The sequence below is a fragment of the Lissotriton vulgaris genome, chromosome 2_2 (assembly GCF_964263255.1).
Source record: "Lissotriton vulgaris chromosome 2_2, aLisVul1.2, whole genome shotgun sequence".
NCBI classification, from domain to species: Eukaryota; Metazoa; Chordata; class Amphibia; order Caudata; family Salamandridae; genus Lissotriton; species Lissotriton vulgaris.
The window spans coordinates 32,471,646-32,495,101 of NC_141688.1; the positions used below are offsets into that span (position 1 = coordinate 32,471,646).

Below are 23,456 nucleotides of genomic sequence, written 5' to 3' on the forward strand. Positions count from 1 at the left end.
CTGATCTCCACTGCCACCTCTTTCTTGCTTTTTCTCACAGCCATAAAAGAAGCTTTGCTCTGCCCATTTTTTCTTACCTGCTTGCAAGGCCCATGTGAGCAGAGGTCAGTAGGGCCTGTTGGCATCTTTTGGACGCTTTAGTTGGACCTTTAGCCTCTTCATTCCAATCTGGAAGCCGTTCATGGATTGAATGGCTGCCTGAGCGCTAGTTGGATTGTCAAAACTGACGAAACCTGGGGAGAGGGTTGGGGTCAGGGAACACAAATGGGAACCAGGTACAGTGAAAGGAGGTGGTGGAATGAAAGAAGGCAGGACAGAGAAGGAAGGACACATATTTCATCACTAAACCAAAAAAGCACTAGAGACTTAAGCACTATATTACATTTGAGGTAATTTTTTACTCATCACTAGTTATTTCAGCACCTGGTTCCACATAGAGGCCAACATTGGGCAAAAATCTATATTCTGAAAAAATACTACAACCCTCATATACTGCAAACTTATGGGTACCCATGTCTGCCTTAAAGGGGTCCCAACTCTTCCAAAAAGTCATTTAGATTTCAACAGCTTTGGTCAAAAATTGAACATTTAGGACCAAATTAGCAGAGATGAAATGTGGAAGGAGAACAAATTGGTCTTTGGGGTCGACAAAAGAAGCCGGATATGCAAATCTATTGATAAGAAAAATGAGGGTAACATGTCTATCAAGCAATTCAACTTATAAGAAGATAATTGTGGACTAGGACGGTCATAAAACATCGCTTGCTCATAGAATGAAGTAATTAATATTATAAGAACAATGTTTTGAGGAAAATGAGGGATCTTCAACATTCATTTGTAGATCTAATTGATAGAAATGAGGGATCGGTATAGCCTTGCGAGCTTATAGAACCACGCAACTTGAGCAAGGTAAAGCAGATTGACTTGGAAGGCAAGAAGCCATCCAGATGATGATTACGGAAAGCAGAGTGAATCTGGGAGACTATAGCTCATGGTGAATCTTAATTTGACTCAAAAGACTGGACGGAGATTTATCTATAGATGGATTGTTAAGACTGTTTTGGAGTCCTGGCATGCAATTTTGAGATTTAACACGTTTGGCCCCTTAAGGATAAAACAGGGCCGTTCTACCACATAAAGAGGCATCTTTCCTATGCAGGCAGGGAGTGTAGCTACTACCTCTATGCTAAGAAGTAAGAGCACTGACAAGAGCTTGATCAATATAATTTGTCATATGTAAGAGGCAAACAGTTTGCACTTCTGAATGCTTTCAGTTTGGATGCATTAATATCCTTCGGATAAATCCACCCGGGTATCTAATTTTTCAACCGGCATGGTGCTAGGTTGAGCTTAAACTACGCCTTCCGGCTGTGCATTGCAGGTAATTGTGGACTACAAGCACTGTTTACTTCAAAGGCAGCGTGGTCCAGTTCCGTTTTTAACCCAATGCATTCTGGGACCTGTATTTGTGAAATTTGGAAAATATACTGATTACACATGGAGGCCAAAGTAAGTATTGCTGAATAACTTTGTCAACCACAGTTTTAGTATGCTCTCTGCATGTCTTCCATTCAAATTATGATTCAACCAAGCTACAGAATAACATTTCCATAATTTTCAAACCAAATCCACATTCTTTTTCTTTATTTGGAGAGCATTTACAACTTGTAAAACAGATTTGTATTTGTATACATCTTACCTTTACCTTCCTTGACTCATCCCAACCTCCTTCCCAGTTTTACTCTGCTTTCCATTTTCACCTTTAGATCCTGGGTCTATGAGCGATTCAAGTGATCATCTATTTTAAGAGGTCTGTCTAAAACACTAATCAAGCTGTCGATCAGCCTTTATAGTTACCTGCTTCATTTCTTGCATTATCACCGCTGATAATAGGATAGTTAGTACATATTTCTTTTCTGTTATTATTACCAACTGCAGCGAAGATGGTCACTATGCCTGCAAAGCTGCAGCTTTTTGAAAACTCTGAGATAGTGCTCTTAAAAGGGATCTTCTTCAGGATTATCTAGTATTTAACTTTACTACAAATATGAAACATGAGAGTCTTGAAGGAAGTCATATTGAGACAATGAAAAGGTAATCTTTGTACACAGCCTAAATTTAGTTTGATTAGCGTATCTTTACCTTTAATAACATTCTCCGAAAAACTAAATTTGATCATCTAAAAACTAAATGAAACTAAATTTCAATGAAAAGCATTCAAATAAACCAAACCATGACAAGGTAACAACACTGCAATGGACTACAGAACGTGATAATTAAAGGTGTGGGACAAGCATTGATGGAAGACAAGAAAGCATCTCTTCAGAAAAAGCCAAGCCATCACTGCTGCCTTACAGGTAGACACTGAAAGATATACTGCAACAAAATACACTTCAAGCCAAAAACAAGCAATAATCAACATAATTAATAGGCACTCATTTGGAGTGTTTCTGTATTTTCTGGAAGGTCACACCTTAGAGAATAAAAACAGAGAAGAATGGGTAGGCTACTAAAATGGTGAATGGTTTCACTCAAATGTAGTTTGAGAAAACACGTAATACAATCTTGACAGAAGGAAAGAAGTCAGGTGGTAGAGAAGTTTATATATTTTTTTATCTATTTATGAGAAAGGAGGAGAGTTACATTTTTTTAGTGCTAGATAGCTGCTGTGCCTGGAATTACGCTGAATGAAGCTGGAACAGGGCAAATTATGGCAGAGATCCACTTCACCATTGACTTTGCCTCAACACAATTTCCGTATTATGGAAGGGACAAGAACGTTCACCTTTGTGAAGGGCAATCCCCTGTAGTCCAGGGCAACACCATTATAAAGTATTGTCAAGGATACTCAGTGGGAAGCATACTTTTTGGATTTTAGAGTATTGGATCCGGCTTCCATTTGAATTACCAAGGTTTTTAACTGCTCTATCCTTGTTGCTTTAGTACCAGAATAATATTGCAATCATAATATTATCTGGCCGAAATATTGTGTCCTAAATATTTGGAGATAATATAAAATCTATACCCATTGGGATGATATTTTTGCAAACAAAATTTAGGACACACTATTTCTGTCCAACACACTATCCTGGCATAGAAACATTTTGTTTGTGGACCTTGCAAGAATTTCTGGCAACAACAGAAAACCCGATATTATTAGACAATTTCCATATTTTGGAAACACTGGCAATTCCAAATGGAGACCATGGAAGTAATGGCCTTACATATTTGCTAAGCCATCTTCATTTTGAATTAACATAAACATATGCCTTGAGTGAAGCAGTTTTAGGGTTTTAAGATGTCTAATGCATTACTTAACTATGCTCCTACTTTAAATGCAAAATGCAATCAGAAAATGGTTATTCATAACATAATATTTTGTGAAAATGTTTTGGTGTCAAGTACTCTGCCCCACAAGCTCTGATGACAGTCGAGTTTGGGTGAACAACCAGAAATATAATAGCTGATTAGGCAACAATGATGTACTTTATGAAATGCATGGTTTTCCCCTAATGCTATGTTAACATGGAATAAGTTAACAACACAAACACATGATGATTATTGAATCCATTTTGAGTTTGTGTTTATGATCCACAAGATTGAACAAATTTGGTCTGCCATCGCCTTATTGCATAATGTTTATAAAACTTTAATCCATTAGAACATTAGAGACTTCATCCGTAGACCTGGATCATGCCACACTAAGGAACTTTACCCCTTTGATTAATAATGTGAATGTTTTAATTTCCCTCAAAGGGCAGTAATAAGGGAACAGTTATTTTTTATTGAGTGACTGAATTTTACAGAAGCATAGTGACTAATCCATAATTTTGTGCAGTGTTTAACAAGCCTCTTTGATTTTGATTTACTTAGTTTTAGGGCGTGCTTAGGATATTGATTAGATAGATTTTAGAGAGCCTCGTGCTGATGAGCAAATTCATGAGTGGTGATCAAACGCTATGCAGTATGGGGCCACCATTGTTAAAATATCTTGTATAGTTCAAAGGAGCTCAATATCTTTCAGTTGATTGGTGTATTGTTTTAATCAACTGTACTTGTTTTTCTTTGTTTGATGTGGATAATTGTTTCATGCTTGTTGCAATATGTGTTTATTTGAATAGTTCATATTTAGAAGATGATTATGAAACTGCTTGAGTTCTCCAGGTAGCACAATCTCACCATTACAGATCTTAGTTTGAGGAGATCCTGTGATCGTGAGATACAGATGATAGACATTCTTGTAGCCACAGCAAAGAATGAATTAGAGGTTACCAGTAGAATTAAAACTCATGTAACCCACTTAGCATGAATTATAGAAATATATATTCCTTTCAGTCTGATACCATTTTTGCACATTTCCTGCCAATGACATCATCACAGTTTCAGTATCTACCCTGCAATAATATCCTGTGAGATCTTTCTGGTGGAAGCTAAATAAATAGTTATATTTAAAAGTAAAATTGTGCCTAACTCTGTTCATTGCCAATTTCAATACAAAGCTTCTGATCTTACAGAAGTCCTCTGCTACAGTTTTGAAAACAAGCCCAGAATGCTATGTCAATGTTTTTTTATAATGATTTGACCACAGAGAGCTTAAATAAGTATTCTATAAAACTTTATAATGTGTAGCTGAAATGTTGAGTCTGTGAATGCTCTTGGAGACAAGTGCAAGGCATGGTTTACCCTGCTGCCTGGCATCAGGAGAAACAAAAGGTGGCGGGCCACTCTGAAGTTAGTGTAGCTCACGAGTTGCACATCAGCGTTTCTTATCTTGGACTTTAGAGTCACAAGAATATCATATCATTTTAATGTGAGACAGTTAAAAATATTATAACCAGGGATGTCTGTGGACCATGTATTTTGTTACAAAAATACGCTGACCTATTTTGATAATATAAACCAGTCAGCATAGGTGAGTGTTCGTGATATCCACAGTTAATATTCATGAGGTACATTTTCAAACTACACATCTGAAAAGGAGGCCATTTATATTTGAGACCCTATCTTCACAATGAAGTGGCTCAACCAGACCAACGGCTGTAGGAGATACTTCCCTCATCTCACCTTTTATGGTACCAATGAACACTTTCTCTTCGAAATAAGCTTGACATAGGTTAATTGATGAGAGGGGGCGCGACGAACACCAACAATGTCAAAAATAAGACTGTGGTTGGTTTCAACCCTTGCTAAAAAGACTTTTCTGCGTGTGTGTTTATCCACCCCTTTGATAGAGCACTTTTTAAAAATGTGCTGCTTCTATTCATTCAAATGTGGGTAACTTTATTTACAAACAAAGACCTTTTCTGTGAGGATAAGCCCTGTGGCAAAAAGAGTTCTTTTTAGGATTTTTAAATATGGCAACAGGGCAGCAAAATATTAAGAATAGCATTACTAAAGGCTTACAACACTTATGAAATGGCTAGAAGACAAGCAATAAAAATAAGTTGGTTATTGCATGGTTTTTTTTTATCTTCAGAAAACAACAAGACCTGGTTATAAAAACACATGACAACTTTAGACAACTTCTGACAAGTGGGTATCATGTTTTACTCCTTGGTGAGGCTATGCTTACTTATATAGCCACATGTGTTAATCGTTATTAAAAATTAATCAGCCATTAAATTCAGGTCACAAGCCCATCAGCCAATGGTCTCCAAATGGGCTGACAAGGTATGATTAAAAAATGTGAGGTGGGTCAGAAAGAGCCTCACTTAAGCACCATCCATGGAGCTACTGGTCGATACTCACAAATTTGCTCACTCTGTCATCATCAGCACTTTCTTGACAGAAAGAAATGTGCCCTAACTCTTAAACTAATGTTGAAAATTAAGAAATGAAAGATTAAGGTGTATAAATGAAGGTGACATTTATCTACCATCTAAGCCCCGTAAAAGTGAAAAAAGAGTAAACTGGAATCCCCATAAATTAAAATAGTGTTGTGAACATCTATCACACATAATTTTTCATTTTGACTAGCGTTTACACTCAGTTCAAAAGACGGCATGTTTAGATCATGTTAACTTGAACGGCCGACATGTTTCATTGCACTAAAGGTTTGTGGCAATTTCATCAGGGCATGGGGACACATCTCCACCTGGAGGGCATGACTAGATAAGTAAGCATAGCCTCACTAAGGAGTAAGACATAATACCCACTTGGCAGAAATTCTTTAAAGTTGTCATGTTTTTCTTATAACCACATTTTGAGAAGTTCGGGAGGAGAGGATGTTGTTGCTATAATTCCCTCTTATGCTCCTTATTTGATAGTAGATTTTTTTTTTAAGGCAAACATACAAGAGGGATATTTTTACTAAACAAAATGTCGAAACGTTTAATTAGGGGCCGGGCAACTTTAAAGCTAAGGTAAGAAAATTTGATTGTATGATTTGCAAGAACATAAAGCAACTGTTCATTAAATTGCAGGTAGTTTTATTTACACATTTTACTTGATGATTTTATTTTTTTAAACATGTCGGTGGTACTATTGACCAAAACCTTTAATGTTATTGTAATATACCCCCAGGGCAAGTTTGAAAAAAATCGCCTGGCTCCGTATAGAGCATACGACTTAGAAGGAATAATATATGAGATTTTAGTGCAGAAGTGAAACGTTATTCCTCTTTCCTGGGCATACACTGGGAAAAGAGTATTTGCAAAGGGAAACATGTTAGATGCAAGAGAAAAAATAGAAACAAATAGGAGTCTGGATACAAATCAGTGACGGCTTGACGGTTTGCCTGTACTTTACTCTGTATGTCACAAATCATAACAGAACCAGCTCTTTTGGTTGATTAATCATATTACATATTGAATTTTAGATGGGTATCAATAAATTACAGGATGTTTTTCACTGAGGGGTTTTGTGTGACATCAAATAGACAAGAGCAAAATTCAAGAGCTTAAGTTGTCTATGATGTCACTCAGAAGCCTGAGGTGAAAAACAACCCCATACTTCACTTTTAGCCTTCTATGATTTTTTGATACTATGGATCCCAAAATCATCTGCCACAGATTTCATCTGCTATTCAGGGAAGTGGATTAATGGGGGAACCATATATAACACATGTAACCCCCATCCCCACACTCTCTGTGACTTCCTTGCCCACCAGTAACTGTGCTCCTTCCTTTACATCACTACTCTGACGGGCTCTTAGGGAGCCCAGCCAGAGCAGCCTGGAATTGCAGCATGACATAGCAAGTGTAGTGAACAAGTTTTGCTACTCACTATTGCTACATCACAGCAGTGAACTACTGGTTTCAGAATCCAGTTATTCACAATTATAGCTCCAAATCAAAGCCATGCGGAACAAGATCTTTATCCCTACTGTGCCTTACAAGCATTGAAAATGATACTAACCTAGTTGAAGAACCCTGTAGCAGTTAAAAAAAATGGGCCCTGGTTACTTACCAAAGCATTTACTTTGGTTGGTGGCACGGTCCACAAAGACCTTGGCAGAGATGACACTGCCAAAAGGTAAAAACATCTGCATGAGCTCCGCATCCCCGAACTCCTGGGGCAGGTGATAAATAAACAGGTTACAGCCTTCGGGACCTGAGGTAACACACATGCACACAACAAAGGACAGCCATCAATTACCATACCTCACACAGACCTGAGCAAAACTCACATTTTTAATTCAGATTTTCACATTGCTATTTATTAATAGTAAGTTTCTCATCATCCTGTGCATATAGGCTCACTTTAAAATTATACCATAATAGGAAAGATTATTTAGTACAGCATGCACGCTTAGACCATGGGTTCTCCCATTCAAACTAACTAATCTGAACTACTGTCTTTTTGTAGCAAAATCAGCATCAACTTTTGAAAGCCTTTACTTCAAATGCAGGACTGCAACTATGTTCCAATTACTCAGGTGCTACCAGCCCCAATCCAGGTTAAACCATGGGTTCCGTAGCTAACCATGTACAAACAGGGGCGGCTCCTCCGCTAAGGCAGAGGAGCGTCACCTCACTGCTCTCAGAGCAGTGGAAAAGGGAAAAATAAATTGATAATAACATTATTATCGTTTTATTTTTTGTTGCTGCGGGGCTGGGTTACGGCGGGGATGGTGGCACAGGGAAGAGGAGTGGTTCATGCACGACTGCTTGACCGGCCATCTTGAGCCGGCCAAACAGTCATGCGTGCTTTGCATATTTTCCAGCAGGCTGTAATACACAGTCTGGGAGGGACCTGCACAGGCTGCCTGTCCCCGTGTGAGTGATGAACTACGATGCTCAGACAAATCACAATGCTGCATTGCAGCATTTTGATTGGCTTAGGGGAGTCTGGCTGCTCCCGGGACTTGTCAGCAATGGAGGAGAGACAGAGGCGGCCGCAAGTAGGTAAGTGTGTTCTTTTTCTTAAAAGATATTTTGTTCCCTTCCCATACCCATGGCAGCCACCACTGTGTACAAACTATAGACAGAATTTTAGGACAAATTAATTGATTGATTCTATGTTTAGGCTTGACGCTACATTTAATGACATCACAGTACTGTTTTTTGCAGCCTTTTTTCGAGAATGTGTTCTTTTTTAGGAGTTAAGCACCATCAGACTGTCTTCCTCATAACCTAGGCACAGACAGAACAAGTGCAAATATCGACACCAGGTCTCCGTGCCAATCCAATGGCATGCAGTAGATTTCTCTGAGTAGATGCAATTCAGAAAATCAAAAAATCAGGAACCCATAGTAATGGGTCCAGAGACCTAGTTTGTATGTATGGTTACTGCATGAATTATGTCAGTGTTTACCAAAAAGAGAAAGAAAAATTTCTTTCTAGAGTCCCCTCACTCACCGGGGTTTCCCCACGGTGACATGCTTCATCATTGGGGCCATCCCAGTTCTCTACGAAAAGGGGCGTGCTGCGACTAGCGAACTACGCAGGGGCACTATATTTGTGAAAGGCTATGTGTGGTGTAAAGTGTTGTGATGGTGGAGTGGATGTGTGATTAAAAATACCGTGCTAGTGGGCCTCAACAATTTATTCTGCTCCTAGTTTGGTATATTAAAATGGGGTAACACAGTTATTTAACCTTTAATTGGGCTAAATCAGTGTTTTACGGTCGACATGTTTCAAGCTCCCCAAGCTTTTCATCAGGACCATACAGGGTCCAGCCCTGTATATACCACTCCTATATTTAAATAAATAGGATAGATTCAATGTTATCTCTATGCGCTGTTAATCTAAAACATGCGTTTAATACATACGATTTGTATCTTAATGATGTATATGTATTGGTGCTAAATTGCACTTCATGATCTCAGGCGAGGGCGGGATCACCTCGTGGAAGCATTGTTCCTTATCAGTGAAACCGCTCGGTATTACCTGCTCGTTCCTCACCCGGCCCGACCATGAAGTGCAATTTAGCACCAATACATATACATCATTAAGATACAAATCGTATGTATTAAACGCATGTTTTAGATTAACAGCGCATAGAGATAACATTGAATCTATCCTATTTATTTAAATATAGGAGGGGTATATACAGGGCTGGACCCTGTATGGTCCTGATGAAAAGCTTGGGGAGCTTGAAACATGTCAACCGTAAAACACTGATTTAGCCCAATTAAAGGTTAAATAACAGTGTTACCCCGTTTTTAATATACCAAACTAGGAGCAGAATAAATTGTTGAGGCCCACTAGCACAGTATTTTTAATCACACATCCACTCCACCATCACAACACTTTACACCACACATAGCCTTTCACAAATATAGTGCTCCTGCGTAGTTCGCTAGTCGCAGCACGCCCCTTTTCGTAGAGAACTGGGATGGCCCCAATGATGAAGCATGTCACCGTGGGGAAACCCCGGTGAGTGAGGGGACTCTAGAAAGAAATTTTTCTTTCTCTTTTTGGTAAACACTGACATAATTCATGCAGTAACCATACATACAAACTAGGTCTCTGGACCCATTACTATGGGTTCCTGATTTTTTGATATATATAACTGGAGGCCGACCTAGCTTTGTTTATCCTCCTTCTCCCCCCTGTTTTTGACTATTAGATGCAATTCAGCACATGCTCAGGGACAGACCAGAGTTTGAGCATCTCTTGTCCAAGGTAGCAGAGAATCAGACTGATTTCCCTGGAACCTCACGGATTATCTTGATATTATTTTGTCTACTGAGCATCCTAGATGCAGTTGTGTAATGCAGATATCAATCTAAAGACATGTTGTTTGCATTTTTCATAGGAAAACCCTTAGAATCACACAGTGGCTGTAGACAGAAGTTCCAACATAGGTTTTCTAAATTAAAAGGTTTATGTCAAATGTTCTTATACTAAGTTGTCTTGTGGATGTCTCTGGACTCCTCAGGATTCCTGGTTGATAATTTATGGTTAAACAAACACATAAAAGGTGATGGGAGGAATGTTTACAGTATGTATAAACACTGGAAATTGCTTGCAATAGCATTGCAACCCATCGTTCTTTTGCCCACCATTGTACCTATGCTTGGGCCTGGCCATATGCAAATCAGTCTTGACCCTGCTCCAATGGGAATAGTCCAGCCCGAACTGCCAGGCCAGGTCCTTCCTAAATCGGAACACAAGCAACCCAAGACCAGTTTCTACCTGTTTGGGACTATTAAGTCAGGTGTAACTTGGTTCCAGTGGCACAGTGAGCACAGGACACATGTCTGGTCATACCTTTGCCACTTAGGGGGGATACTTCAAACCCACAAAAGGTGATGGGAGGAATGCTTGCAATAAGTTTAACCACTGGCAACTGCCTGAGGTATCAGACCAGGAGATTAGTGGAAAGTTGCCTTTAATACCAAGCACAGACATTTTGAATATTTACTTACGCCGTTTGGTCTGTGCAAAGATCCTGCAACATTTCAACATTTTGTCAATAGCATATTTAGAGATGTGTTGGATATATATATATATATATATATATATATATATATATATATATATATATATATATATATATATACATATATATATATATTATATATTGTCATATAATTTAAAAATATTATTTGTTTGCAAAAGTTGAAACAAATTTCGTTCAGGTTATGGAAATGGTCTTTTGGAGTTTTAAGATACCTGACAAGGTACACCATATAGACCAAGACATAGTCAAGGCGTTACAAGAGTGGCCATCCCTCAGGTCCGTGAAAGAGATTCAGTGGTGTATACCGGCATTTGTACAAGCAAGTGTCCTATTTAATTGGGGAAGTGCACAGGAGACTTAAAAAGGCCTTCACTAAACATCCTGATATTGAATTGCCCTTTGTTCTGGAGACCAATGTCTCAGCATTTGCAATTGGACCGATTCTATTACAAAAAGATCCCAAACTGTGGGACATCCAGTAGCACATTTTTCTGAATCCCTCAAAGCTGCAGAAATTAATTACACTATCTATGATTGAAAACTATTGGTTATTAAAGTCAATTTGGCGTATTGGCGACACTATTTGCAGGGAGCTCAGCATTTGATTACAATCTGGACCGATCATAAACATTAAAATCAATGAAGTGCATAGATCAAAGAATTCTCTAGTGCCATCTGTCGATCTAGGTGTTAACAGGAAAGACAAGTGAAGATGCAGAAATCCTCTTGAAGAACGATATCAAACACAGCAGAGTGGATTGTACAAAGTACAACACACTGAAAACTAGCAAAAGAGCCATAAAAAAACAAGAGTTGATAGCCCGTCAATTTCAGTGGTCTAAAATGAGAGGAAAGAGCGAGAATTTTGTAAAGCTATGTGTCATCTGGGCCATAGTCAAGGTGCCTGGAAGAAAACCAGTGGGACTGTTGCAGCCCTTGCCTCTACATCAAAAATCCTTGTGACAAATCTCGATGGACTTTATGACCAATTTGACTGGTTCAGAAGGAAAGCCTGTTTTGTTAATGGTAACTAACTATCTCACAAAGACGGAACATTTTATTCCATTAGAAAAGAATCCCTCAGTCCCCAAACTTGCATCAGTATTCTTCAAAGAAATGTTCAGATTACATAGACTTCCAAAACTTCATCATTATTAATAGAGGGTTTTATTACATAGCTATATTTTGCAAAATTTGCGTAGACAGAGTAGTAAATTTCATGTCCATTAGCTACCATCCCCAAACAGACAGACAGACAGAAAAATTTAATCAAACGCTGTAACAGAAATTAAGCTGTTTTAAATGAATAATTTGCAATAATAGATGCCATAGATTCCTATTACGGATTTTTCCTACGATAATACCTTGCACGATTCTGGGATACTTCCTGGTTCTTTTTCATTCCACAGGGTTCATCTCAACATTTGGTGATCTACATTTTCCTCCAAAACAGTCCCTTTTTGTACAATTTCTACCCAGAGATATTCATAAGAATAAGTTCAGCATTAATCCATTTTAGAAGGACAAAAGCTCAGTATAAGAGGTTTCCTTGCAGGAACCATAGTGAAGTATAGTGTGTTTAGTCCAGGTGAGAAGGTCTGGTTATCTAATGGGGTAGAGAGACAAAATATCGAAATTAAAATATCGATATACAATAATAGCGATGTTTTAATTTCGATGGTATAGAATATCGATGTGCAATAATATCGATAGACAGAATATCGATATTAAGGTAAGTAATATCGAAGTCAGTAATATCGATATCAAATATATCGATGTTACTAATATCGAAATTTTGTTTAGTGTTGTGTATTTTTATATGTATTTTATATGTTTGTTAAGCATGTTTTTTAATGTATGTTTAGAAATTAGTAATTTTGTTTACATTTTGTGTTTTAGTATCAGAGCGGGCTGTGGGTCTATAGGGGAATAGGGTGGGAAGTAATTTAATTATAATTAATTAATAAATTTTATTTTTAATATGTTTTATTAATGAATAAGTATTAATTAATAATTAATTGGTAATTAATTATTATTAATTAGTTAATTAAATTAATTAGAGTTAATCTAGTAATATTTATTATTTTTTGTTAATTAATAAATAATTGGTAATTAATTAATATTAAGTGAATAAATGACAATTACATTTTTTATGTGATTTATTTATGTGTAGTGGGTTGTGTGTTTATAAGGGAATAGGGTGTGAGATAATTAAATTAAATTAATTAAATAGATTGTATTTATTGGTATCAATTAATTAATTGTTAATTTATTCATTGGTAATTTTTATTTTATTTAATAATATTAATTCTAAATAATGTATTACTAAATATTGTTTATTCTTGTAAATATCTTGTTAATTAATTATTAATTGGTAATTATTTATTAATTGGTTATTAATGTGTTAATTAGTTAATTTATAATTTCATCAATGTAATAATATTAATTGTTATTAATTGATTAATTGATATTTATAGTAATTGTATTTTTGTTTGTGTAGTGTGTTGTGTGTTAACGGGGGAGTAGTGTGGGAAGTAATTTTTACCCTCATGCTATCCAACGCTTTCCCTACTGTTGCACACTCTGGAGTGGGAATAGTAATTTTTACCCCTACGCTATCCAACGCTTTTCCTACTGTTGCAATATGTGGAGTAAGTATATATATTAATTTATATGTAGAGTTTTTAATGTATTTTAAATGTATATGTATTAGTTATTATTTTTTAAATATGTTTTAATGTTTATATTTATTTGTTAAATTATTTGTATTTTTAAATTATTTTTACATTATTATTAATACATTTAAAAAATGATATTTTTAACTTCGATATTTTTGTACTACGATATTTTATTTTTGCTATTTTTGTACGTACCTTTATGTAGATAGAACTCCGATATTTTTGATGTTGATGTTTTTGTGTCGATATTTTTGTATGTCTATATTCTGTCTGTCGATATTATGTCATAGATCCATCTAATGGTTACCAGTGCTTTCCAAGGTTCTTTCACAATTTAAATCTAGATTTGTAGGATCCTTTCCCATTGTCAGACTACTAGGGAAATCTGCCATAGAATCAAGGTTACTTGATCAATGGAGGATACACCTTGTAGTTTGCATATTCAGAGTATTAAAAAAACAAATTCGATCCCACCCCCACCTTAGTGGATGGAACACCTTAGTAAAACGTAGAGGAACTATTACATTTAAAATACCATCAAGGACAATTACAACATCTGGTAGCATGAAAGCGATATGGTGTACGCCTGCAAACTAGCAGCCTTTGTCTATGCCCCGAGATTAGTAAGACTGTTTCATAAAAAGTTTCCCAACAAAGCTAGGCATAAAAGGAGCAGAGGGTGACTTTAGGAGGGAGTACTGTCAGGTTTTGTGGAAAGATATCATACAAGAGAGTTAAGGACATATCAAATGGAGGAGATGGAAAATGGGTCAATGGGGACTACAGTCATAGAGGACATAAGCTTCCAGGGAAGCCTGAGCCATCGGAGAATCAGCAGTTGTCTTCCAGGTCAGAGAGGGCACAGCCCTATAAAGAGTTAGTACATGCTACAGAAGACTGTGTCTAGCAACATTGGTTGCTTATAACTCCTTCCCATCACGATTCAGCTTGCACCCGTAATTCCTTTGCCAGTTCCCTCGGTCTCCCTTCTCCTGTCTACTGACCCATGTATTTGTTTTTGGACAGATCATGGCATTTTGACTCAGCTACTGTTTTTTTTAACCTTCGTACAGTTATTTCCTGTGATTTGGCTCAGCTGGCGAGGGACCTGCTTTTGACCGGGCTTTCAGATTTCCCTTTTTGATTTGGCAACTACAATACGGCTTTCTGGTGAAGTGGAGTGCTACCTGTCTTCAGTTCTCGGGCACTTTTCTCAGCTTTCACCTAAAACTGGGTATGCCCTGTCATGTATTTCTACAGCACTAACCTGTTGTAGGAAATCTTCTTTCATTATCTGATACTCAATGGCTTCTGTTTTCTTTTCTTGACAGTGAGTCATACTGTGCCAGTGAGACAATGTGCCATCCTGAATTCCACTTTTTAGAATCAGGTGTTCCTTACTTCCTGGAGCATGATATATGAAACAGGAAAACATTGATTGGGAAAAGGCCGGATTAACCTTGCTGTCCTTCAGCCCGAGTTCCCAGGTTAATGATACCAGGCACCAGATTCTATGAGGAAACCCTAAATATGCTTCATGCTCCACCTCTTCCTACATATCTTATTACTCTTACTGAATGGCTGAAGAGCATAGTTTTTTGAGGGAACATCATTAATTTAACATGGGAACAACTGGTACTACACTCGTACTTCAACCTTGGATGAAGAAGGCAGAGATCCGTCCAACATACAAGATAACTAGTGCTGGGCTTGTGGTCAAGTGATTTTGCCAAAACCTAGGCAGGTGACTTGGCAAACCCCAGTTAATCTCAAAGAAATTGAGGACGTACCCATTTTTAAAGGTACTGATTTCCATTTGTGCTATCAAACATTTCAGAACATTTATTGGAGGCTTAAGTTATGAGACTGCAGAGAATCTGGTGTAGCTGTCATTGAAATGCCCAAGGCACCCTGATGGTAATTGGTTTCTCTTACCCATGGATTGTCTTCAAGGTTCTGGTACTCTATCTTTCGAGTGACTTTTCATAACTAAAATCTTTAAGAGGCACATTATGATGGTTCTAGCTCAGATCCGGCAGTGACTAACAATATGTTCAATTTTCTAGTCATTATACTGGTCAGCTAAGAGACCTGTTTGAAGAAGACTGAGGGCAGCTTAATGCTGAAATGCAGGGCTGGATGTAAAGGGAACCTCTAGCTCTTTCTGGTGAAAACACTAAGAATATTAAACTTTATTTGTTTTCTCAGATAGCCACTGATGCTCACAAATAGAAGCAAAACGTAAATATTCTAATCACCTGTGCCTGATTTACAGTTTGGAGGATGGTTGACTTATTACAGGCGCATTATATCCTAAGGCACTCGTATTATGGCAGAGGGGATATCCGTCATGTTTGTGATGGAGTAATTTGTTGCCAGAATCTAACTCAGGCCCCTGGTTTCAAGGTTTGTGAACATTTAGATGATGGAATGCACGGAAAATGTAGTTCATAGGATGTACTAAGAAGTGGGAAAGATGCAAATGAGGAGCACTTATGCATTTTATCTATTAGTTGAGGCCTATTTTTTTATTTGCTGGTCGATTCCTTTGGGGCCCAGATCGTGTCATATGCCGATGACACCCAGCTCCTTTTCAATTGTGGGAAGGGGGCTGAGTTTGATGGAGAGAGCATCCGTGGGTGCCTTGGGGCTGTTTTCGAATGGTTTCAGCGTAACAGCCTCAAGTGCAACCCAGACAAATCCGAGGTGCTTTTTTCGGGTGTCAGGCTGACCCGAGCTGGCAGGATTGGTGGCCGGTGAACATGTTCCCGCCCGCCTCTTCCTCTCTGGTTGCGAAGAACTTAGGGGTCAAAATGGATAACAACTTGTCGCTTAAGTCCCAGATTCTCGGACTGTCTGGCACCTGTTATGGCCTCCTCAAAATGCTGCGTAAATTTCTTCCCCTGCTCCCGCTGGAGCATAGGAAAACTACGGTCCAGGCACTGGTGTGTTCAAGGCTGGACTATTCAAATGTCCTATACCTTGGGCTTCCCGATTATCTACTCCAGAGACTCCAGGTGGTCCAAAACTCGGCGGCACGGGCGATTTTTGGCCTTCCGCGACGAGCAAGAGCCTCGGATCTTCTTCACTCCCTACACTGGCTGCCCATTCGGAAGCGGATTGTTTTTAAAGCACTCACGCTGGCGCATAAGGCACTCCATGCTGTGGGAGCGGAATATCTTCAAAAACGTCTTGCTTTCTATAAGCCAACCAGATCCCTAAGATCGGAATCTCTAGGTCTTGCCGTTGTTCCTGCTGTCAAAAAAGCAAGGGCGGGGGGGCGTTCCTTCAAACGCCTGGCGCCTCAGCTGTGGAGCACTCTCCCTTTGTCACTCCGCTGTACTTCGAATCTGTTGTCCTTCAGAAAGGGTCTGAAGACGTGGCTTCATGCACAGTAATCTGCCTGATTCCTTTTCCCCTTTTGTCTGCCTTCTAGTAGCCTGTTGTGGGTTTGAAGGCGCCGGGACACTCCTTGGAGTAGCCAAGCGCTATATAAGACACCCATAACATTAACATTAACATTTATAGTCTGAGGATAAATTCCAGGAACCCCCACACATTGGCTATAGTACTAGGAAGGGCTAGATATATATGTAAAAGACAAACCTATGTTAAATGTATAGAAGAGTATGTGTTAATAGAAATCTATGTTAAATGTATAAAAGAGACATAAATTTTCAACATTTGTTTCACTGCATAGCTTACCTTTTCTATCATAATTTCAGTTCTTTTATAATAAAATCACACTCGTTTATGGGGTACTAAGTATACTATTCAGTAAATATCATGTGAAAAAAGGGGATAGGAAAAAAAGATTAAACAGTCATACTATGATGTGCAGCAAGCTCAAAAAGTGAAAGATCCTGGGTGCACGTAAGATCAAAACAGACCATGATACTAGCACCCACTAACATTGCATATCCTGTCAAGACTCTGAGTATAACATGGCCTAATCTTGTGCACACGTTTAGAGGAGCTTTGACAGTGCCTATTGACTGTATGCAGAACCAACTTCAATAAGGTTATCAGCTGACTTCATAGCAATAGTGACACCATGCTCAGTTAAGGACTTTCATTCAAAAGCTCGGTGTATTCTGGGAGCTGTAGCCCTGGCTCACCTCAATTCAAACAATTGGGCAAAGGTCCAACACTACAATGGCATTGTAGAAGGCAAATAGAATTAAACTATAGTGCCCTTGATGACATGGTATCCTTAAACCACAGGAACTGCAAGGATTTGTCCAACATTAGTATCAACAGCTGGGTTACCCAAGATGGCTGCCAAGTATGTACCTGTAGGGATAGATTTATGTCAGCCTTCAAGCATCACCCTGCAACATTTTGAGCTACCTACTTAAGTATTATGGAACTTCACACGGACTGAAGAAAGGTCCATGAGAAAGACATTTTTCACAAGTTTGAAACTTTTTACCCTGCTACCATAGTAAAAGTATCTATATTTGAAATGCAAGCTGTAGATTGGACTGACGTCTACCTTTGGATGAGTAGTATTTTTAAGGAATCAATTATCATCATGAGAACACTCTACTAATTAGCTAAACAAAAATAATTTCTATTAGACACCAAGCATAACTCCATGAGTCATCCAGTATGGTAGTATCATTATTGATGCTGCTTCTGGAATACTATGCAGGTAATTACATTGGTTCCACCTAATATTGAATCCAATATACTCCAAACAAGACTGATCCACGCCTACAATGCAAAGCAGCTGGGGGAGGCAATGCTTGGGTTGTGAATGAAGAAGTACTGGTCTGCTTAATGGTCGGCTTGATTGAAGGCACTTTTGGGTTCCTCCCACTAGATAACTGTGGCAGGGGTGCGGACTACTGGCTACTAAATGCCCCTTGCACCACTACCACCATGTCTGTCTATATTATGCCATTACTTCTCACACAAGAGAATTATCTAATGCTAAACGGCAATCAAAGGAAAATTGCAGTCTTAATCTTAGGTTCCGGGAAAAGCACAACAGTGCTCTCCTTTTTTCAAGGCCCATGTATGTTTAGCTCATCCGGGGATGTTATTTCTCTGCATATTTGTACTTGTATAGTGAGAAAAACAGCACTACAGGTTCCATAATGCACAGAAACAAATCCAGAGTGGAAGAACTTCTTATTCTTATTCATTGTTGGACCTGGCCCTGTTTGTAGCATTATCACCAAACGCTTTGGATTCCTCCGGTATTTGTTTTACCCTCTTTTTGTTGCCTTTAGTATTCTGGGCACCTTACCAATGCTATTCAGTGCTAAAGTGCATGTGCTCTCTCCTGTAAACATGGTATAATTGGATTACACCTGTTTGGCATATTTAATTAACCTGCAACTTCTACAGTGGTATTAAATATAGCCAGGGCCTGTAAATTAAATGCTACTAGTGGGCCTGGAGTGCTGCTTGCTCCACCCCCAGAAGTAGCCCTTCAAACCTGGCTCGGGCCTGCCACTGCAGGGTCTGCATGTACAGTTTACTGCCACATTCACCTGCAATTTATAATTACTTGCCAAGCCTGTAACTCCCCTTTTACTACATAAAGGCCACCCCAAAGTAGGCCCTAGGAAGCCATATTGGCAGAGTGCTTTGTGGGTAAAAGATAGGATATGTGCCTTTACTGTGTGGCATGTCCTGGTAGTGAAAAGCACCCTATTTCGTTTCTCACTACAGTGACTGCTGCTCCTCTCATAAGTTAGCAGTGGGAATTCCTCTATATGTTTGCATGTATTGTATATATTGAAGTGCTAACACTACAGTCAAAACTAAGTGGAGGGCCCTGAGTGTTGACTGTAGGATTGTCACTAAAGTCAACACTGAGGGGAGCGCACAAATTGTGGACTGAATGTACCATGATGCAAAGGAGCAAACATTTTGGGATATGAAGTAGTGTCCGGCCACACCCTTTTCCCTGCCCAAACTAATTTTCATGACCTCTTCTACCATTTATCACACATTTCTAATGATCCTTCCTGTAAAAATTGCATTCTTGCCCATTGATTACACTTCCTCCAGCCTGAGCCAGAGAGTACAGCTCAAGCCGGGTAGTATGGCCTGGGTGCAGAGAGTATGGCCCAAGCCAGAGATTCAGGCCTGACGGCGGGCATAAAGATGTGACTCATAAATTACCTCTGTAAATACCAGAAGTCGTAAATTTAGGCTTTTGTTTCAGATTGCCTTTGTGAATCTGGCCATTTGAGTATAATTACAGGGGCTCTGAACCTGTGATTTCAGACACTGCGTAGGACTCGTTACCAGATGCTGCTGGCGCTACAGACTGCACCTTGCCAGAAGGAAATGTTATGCTGTTAGGAAAAACCACCATTAAACTCCCTTGTTTTGTGTGCTGACCTGTGGCCTGCTGGGCTGCAAGAAGGACTGCCTCTTTGCTTACAAGGACTCTGTGTGCTGGCCCACTGCCTGCATTCCTGCTTGTGTACCCCCTATGATCTCCCAGAGCTGGGTGGCCTGCCTTGTGCCTGTAACAGAAGGCATTGCATGGGGAGTGCTGAATAGTGATTTGTGATTAGCACTTGGTAAATGACTAAAATCTCATTCAGCGAACGGGATCGCTTTGTGTTTTTCCTTCATGGCCCCCAATGCGTGGTGAGCGTTTATGCCCAGCTACAATCCAGAGTGCGGGCGCCTGCGAGTGATCACGCTTTGCGTTGGGGGCCGCACCCTCTACAACCCAGCTCTCTCTTGAGATTTCTTGAGGCCGCCCTCTGCGCCGCTGCACGTTGACTCCAAGCGCCACAGCTTAGATCAAGAGGAGATCCTCCGGATGTGTTGCCAGGAGGACCAGACTTCCAGATGACGACGTGCTGGTCGTCACAAGAAACTGATCAGTTTGTTCTTCAGCGCTCCTGCGCGGCCTGGCACTGCGCCGTGATGACAGCAGAGAGGATCCCGGGGACGCGAGGGCAGCCCTGATCACCCAAGGTGCTGTGCCTTGGATACGGAATGCCACAAAGTCTCCCTTTGGAGTCTGCTGTGGGAGGATGACCCTGCGTTGTGCTTACTCACACCCTTCAGGCCCGCAAGCACCACAATTGCCGTTCTCGTCCTGAAGGACCCAGGCTGTCACACCTGTTTCTCCGTCTGGAGACGCAGAGCCAGAGGGCTCGTTTCCCAATACCATAATTCCCCTAGTGGGAACAGCAATATTTGGGCCACCAATACTCTATGGAGATTGAATGTACTGCCGCATTTAGGAAGCAACATGAATTACCGCATGTCCCATTATCGGCATGCAGGTGTGAGGGTGCCCATGTGTTCCGTAACAAAGTTACCATATACCGTGTAGCAGAGTACAGTTGCACTGCCCTCTAGGTGCTAGGAGAGTATTTGGGGATCTTTGCGCTTATGGCAATTTATGGCAATCTGTGATGATTTATGTGCACTCATAAGGGGACTTGTGATACTGGGGATTTGTACTGATTCCGGTGATTTTACCATCAACTGCAGTGTAGGCTCTGAGATTGATGTATGTCGTTTTTATGCACTATAAAGGATAAGGAGTACTATTTCAGGGAGTGTCTAATATGCACAGCATTGTTTTCTTTCCTCATGTTTTGCAGTAAAAGAGACATTCTTTGATTGTAAACATTATGATATTTATGACGATTGTCTAGTTGGCAAAGTGATTAGTGATATAAGATGTTTTGGTCTATGATTTATGTGTAATATATTTTATATCTTTATATAATATTGTATGGCATCTCTTTTGTGGTGTATTTATTGTGTTACTGGTGTGAGTATGTGCACAAACACTTTACACATTGCCTATGGGATAAGCCTGACTGCTTGTCCCAAGCTACCAAGGGGATGAACAGGGGTTATCTTGGGTGTGTAACTCCCTTGCCCTCACTAGAGTGGTGGGTTCTGCTGGCTTAGGTGCATACTGTAGCCAACCAGAACCCCCATTTCTAACACTCATGGATTTGGGAAACGCGACAGCTTTGGTAATGTCTATTTCACACACAGTCATATGGCTCTAAAGTTCAGAAATTACTGTAGCTAAAACAGCAGGAAGAGTCGTATATGCAGGTGATGAGGAAAGATTAGGCAACTATTTGATGTAATGGGGTGAGACATGTCTCCCAAATAATTGTATGAAGCAACATGTTTTGCATGCAAGGTGAAGGGGAATAGAATATCTCAGGCCCACAAGATGTTGCAGTAAGGTGTGTTTTACACAGAAATAGAAGAGAGCAACATGTATCTCAAACACAAGATGTTCGGGCACCCTCTGCACAATGGGTAGAGATAACAAGATGTATTGTACACATGAATTGATTGTCAAATTAACTACACAAAGTAATAGGTCAACTAAGCAAGGTGATGGGGAAAGATTTCATAACTACACAAAGTAATTGGTTAAGGTGTTTCAATTACAAAAGGTAACAGTGGATGATTAGTCAGCTGCACGGGGAGATAGGGAAAGGTTAGTCCACAAGTCAAGCTCATGGGGCAAGGTTGATCAACCACACAAAATTATAGGTTAACTGTACAAGGTGCTAGTGGAAGACAAATCAATTATATAAGGTAATGGGGGTGATTAGTCAACTACACACAGTCGTAGGGAGCGATCAGTTCACTGTGCAAGGTGATGGGGCAAGATTGGTCAACGACACAAAATAATGGGTCACGGGTAGTAAACTACACTAGGTGCCAGTGGAATAATAGTCAACTATCAAACAGTCAATAAGTGCTAAAAGAAAAACTGCACCATAAAACAGCAATGTCTTTTCAACACTGTGATAAGGCAAGATTAGTCAATTTCATAAGATTGCCTGTCAAGGGTAGTCAACTATGTAAATTGAGGGAGAAGATGTTTTTATACAGGTGACAAATTGGGCACGCTATGTCCAACAAACAAGTAGATTGAGCATGACACTATGCGGACAAGGTGAGGAAGAAGATGGTTCTCACACATACATGGCTGAAGCAAATCGAATCTTGCACACAGGTTGATGGAACAAGATGTGTCCGACAAAAAGTGATGGAGACATAATGTGTTTCAACCGAAGCAATAAAGTACCTCTAGTCAGACCTATATAATTTTATACAAAGATTATATCACTACATATTTCACCAAGGATGCACAAACCGGACGACTCCCCGTAAGCGTACAGTTTCTTGCTATATCAGAACGCGATGAAACATACCGACCTCGGCACGCAAAAAAACTAGACGAAATACTGCTCATGACATCACCATCCTGAGCCCATGAACATATAATCAGGTCATCGCCACCTATTCAATATAAACGGTGTGAGTGTGAAATATAAGAAGCACAGAAAGAGAACAGGTTTCTTCACTACAGACAGAATGAATATCTGCATCATGTAGGACTCATTTTCCAATCCCGAAACTCAATGAGTACTTGCAAGCCTGCCAGTACGCAATTAAAGCGTGGATAGATCCGTCCCTGCCGAAATTTACAGAGCTTCAAGAACCCCCTGGTTTTAATACAAAGTGTATATATATTTGTTTGTTGTGTAGTTTTTTCTTTTGGCCCTGAAGAAGGTGAATCAAGTAATTCTAATTACCGAAACGTACGTAGGCCGTACGCATCTGAGACCCCTACATAGAAAATCATCACATATATAAAAAGAGAAAGAAGAAATGTTGTTTAAAAAGGAAAATGTACAAAATTAAAGAGTGAAAAATCTTCTGAACACTTGACCTAGCAAAACTCATAGGGGTTTCACAGTAACACTTTTTGTATGTCCATTGATTTATGTATTACATGTTAGTTTTTGTTTGCTATAGAATGGGTAGTGAATGTAGAAGTATGTCTGGAGGAATGAATGGTATGAATATATGATGTTTTTATGGGGTTCTATATATTTTTGAAATAGCACCTTGTTAAACTATGCACTGTTAAAATTGGTTTACATAAAATGTGTTAATAAA

General features: G+C 39.4%; 1 protein-coding gene across 1 annotated transcript in view; it reads right to left on the reverse strand.

Moving 5' to 3' along the window:
* CELF6 (CUGBP Elav-like family member 6) overlaps nucleotides 1–23,456 on the reverse strand; it is a 675,122-nt gene that overhangs the window by 11,381 nt on the left and 640,285 nt on the right. The window contains exons 11-12 of the mRNA XM_086959242.1: nucleotides 7,408–7,551; nucleotides 78–233 (exon numbers count right to left, since the gene is read on the reverse strand). Coding sequence (XP_086815368.1) covers nucleotides 106–233; nucleotides 7,408–7,551 — 272 coding nt within the window. The 3' untranslated portion in view covers nucleotides 78–105. The remainder of the gene's footprint in view (nucleotides 1–77; nucleotides 234–7,407; nucleotides 7,552–23,456) is intronic.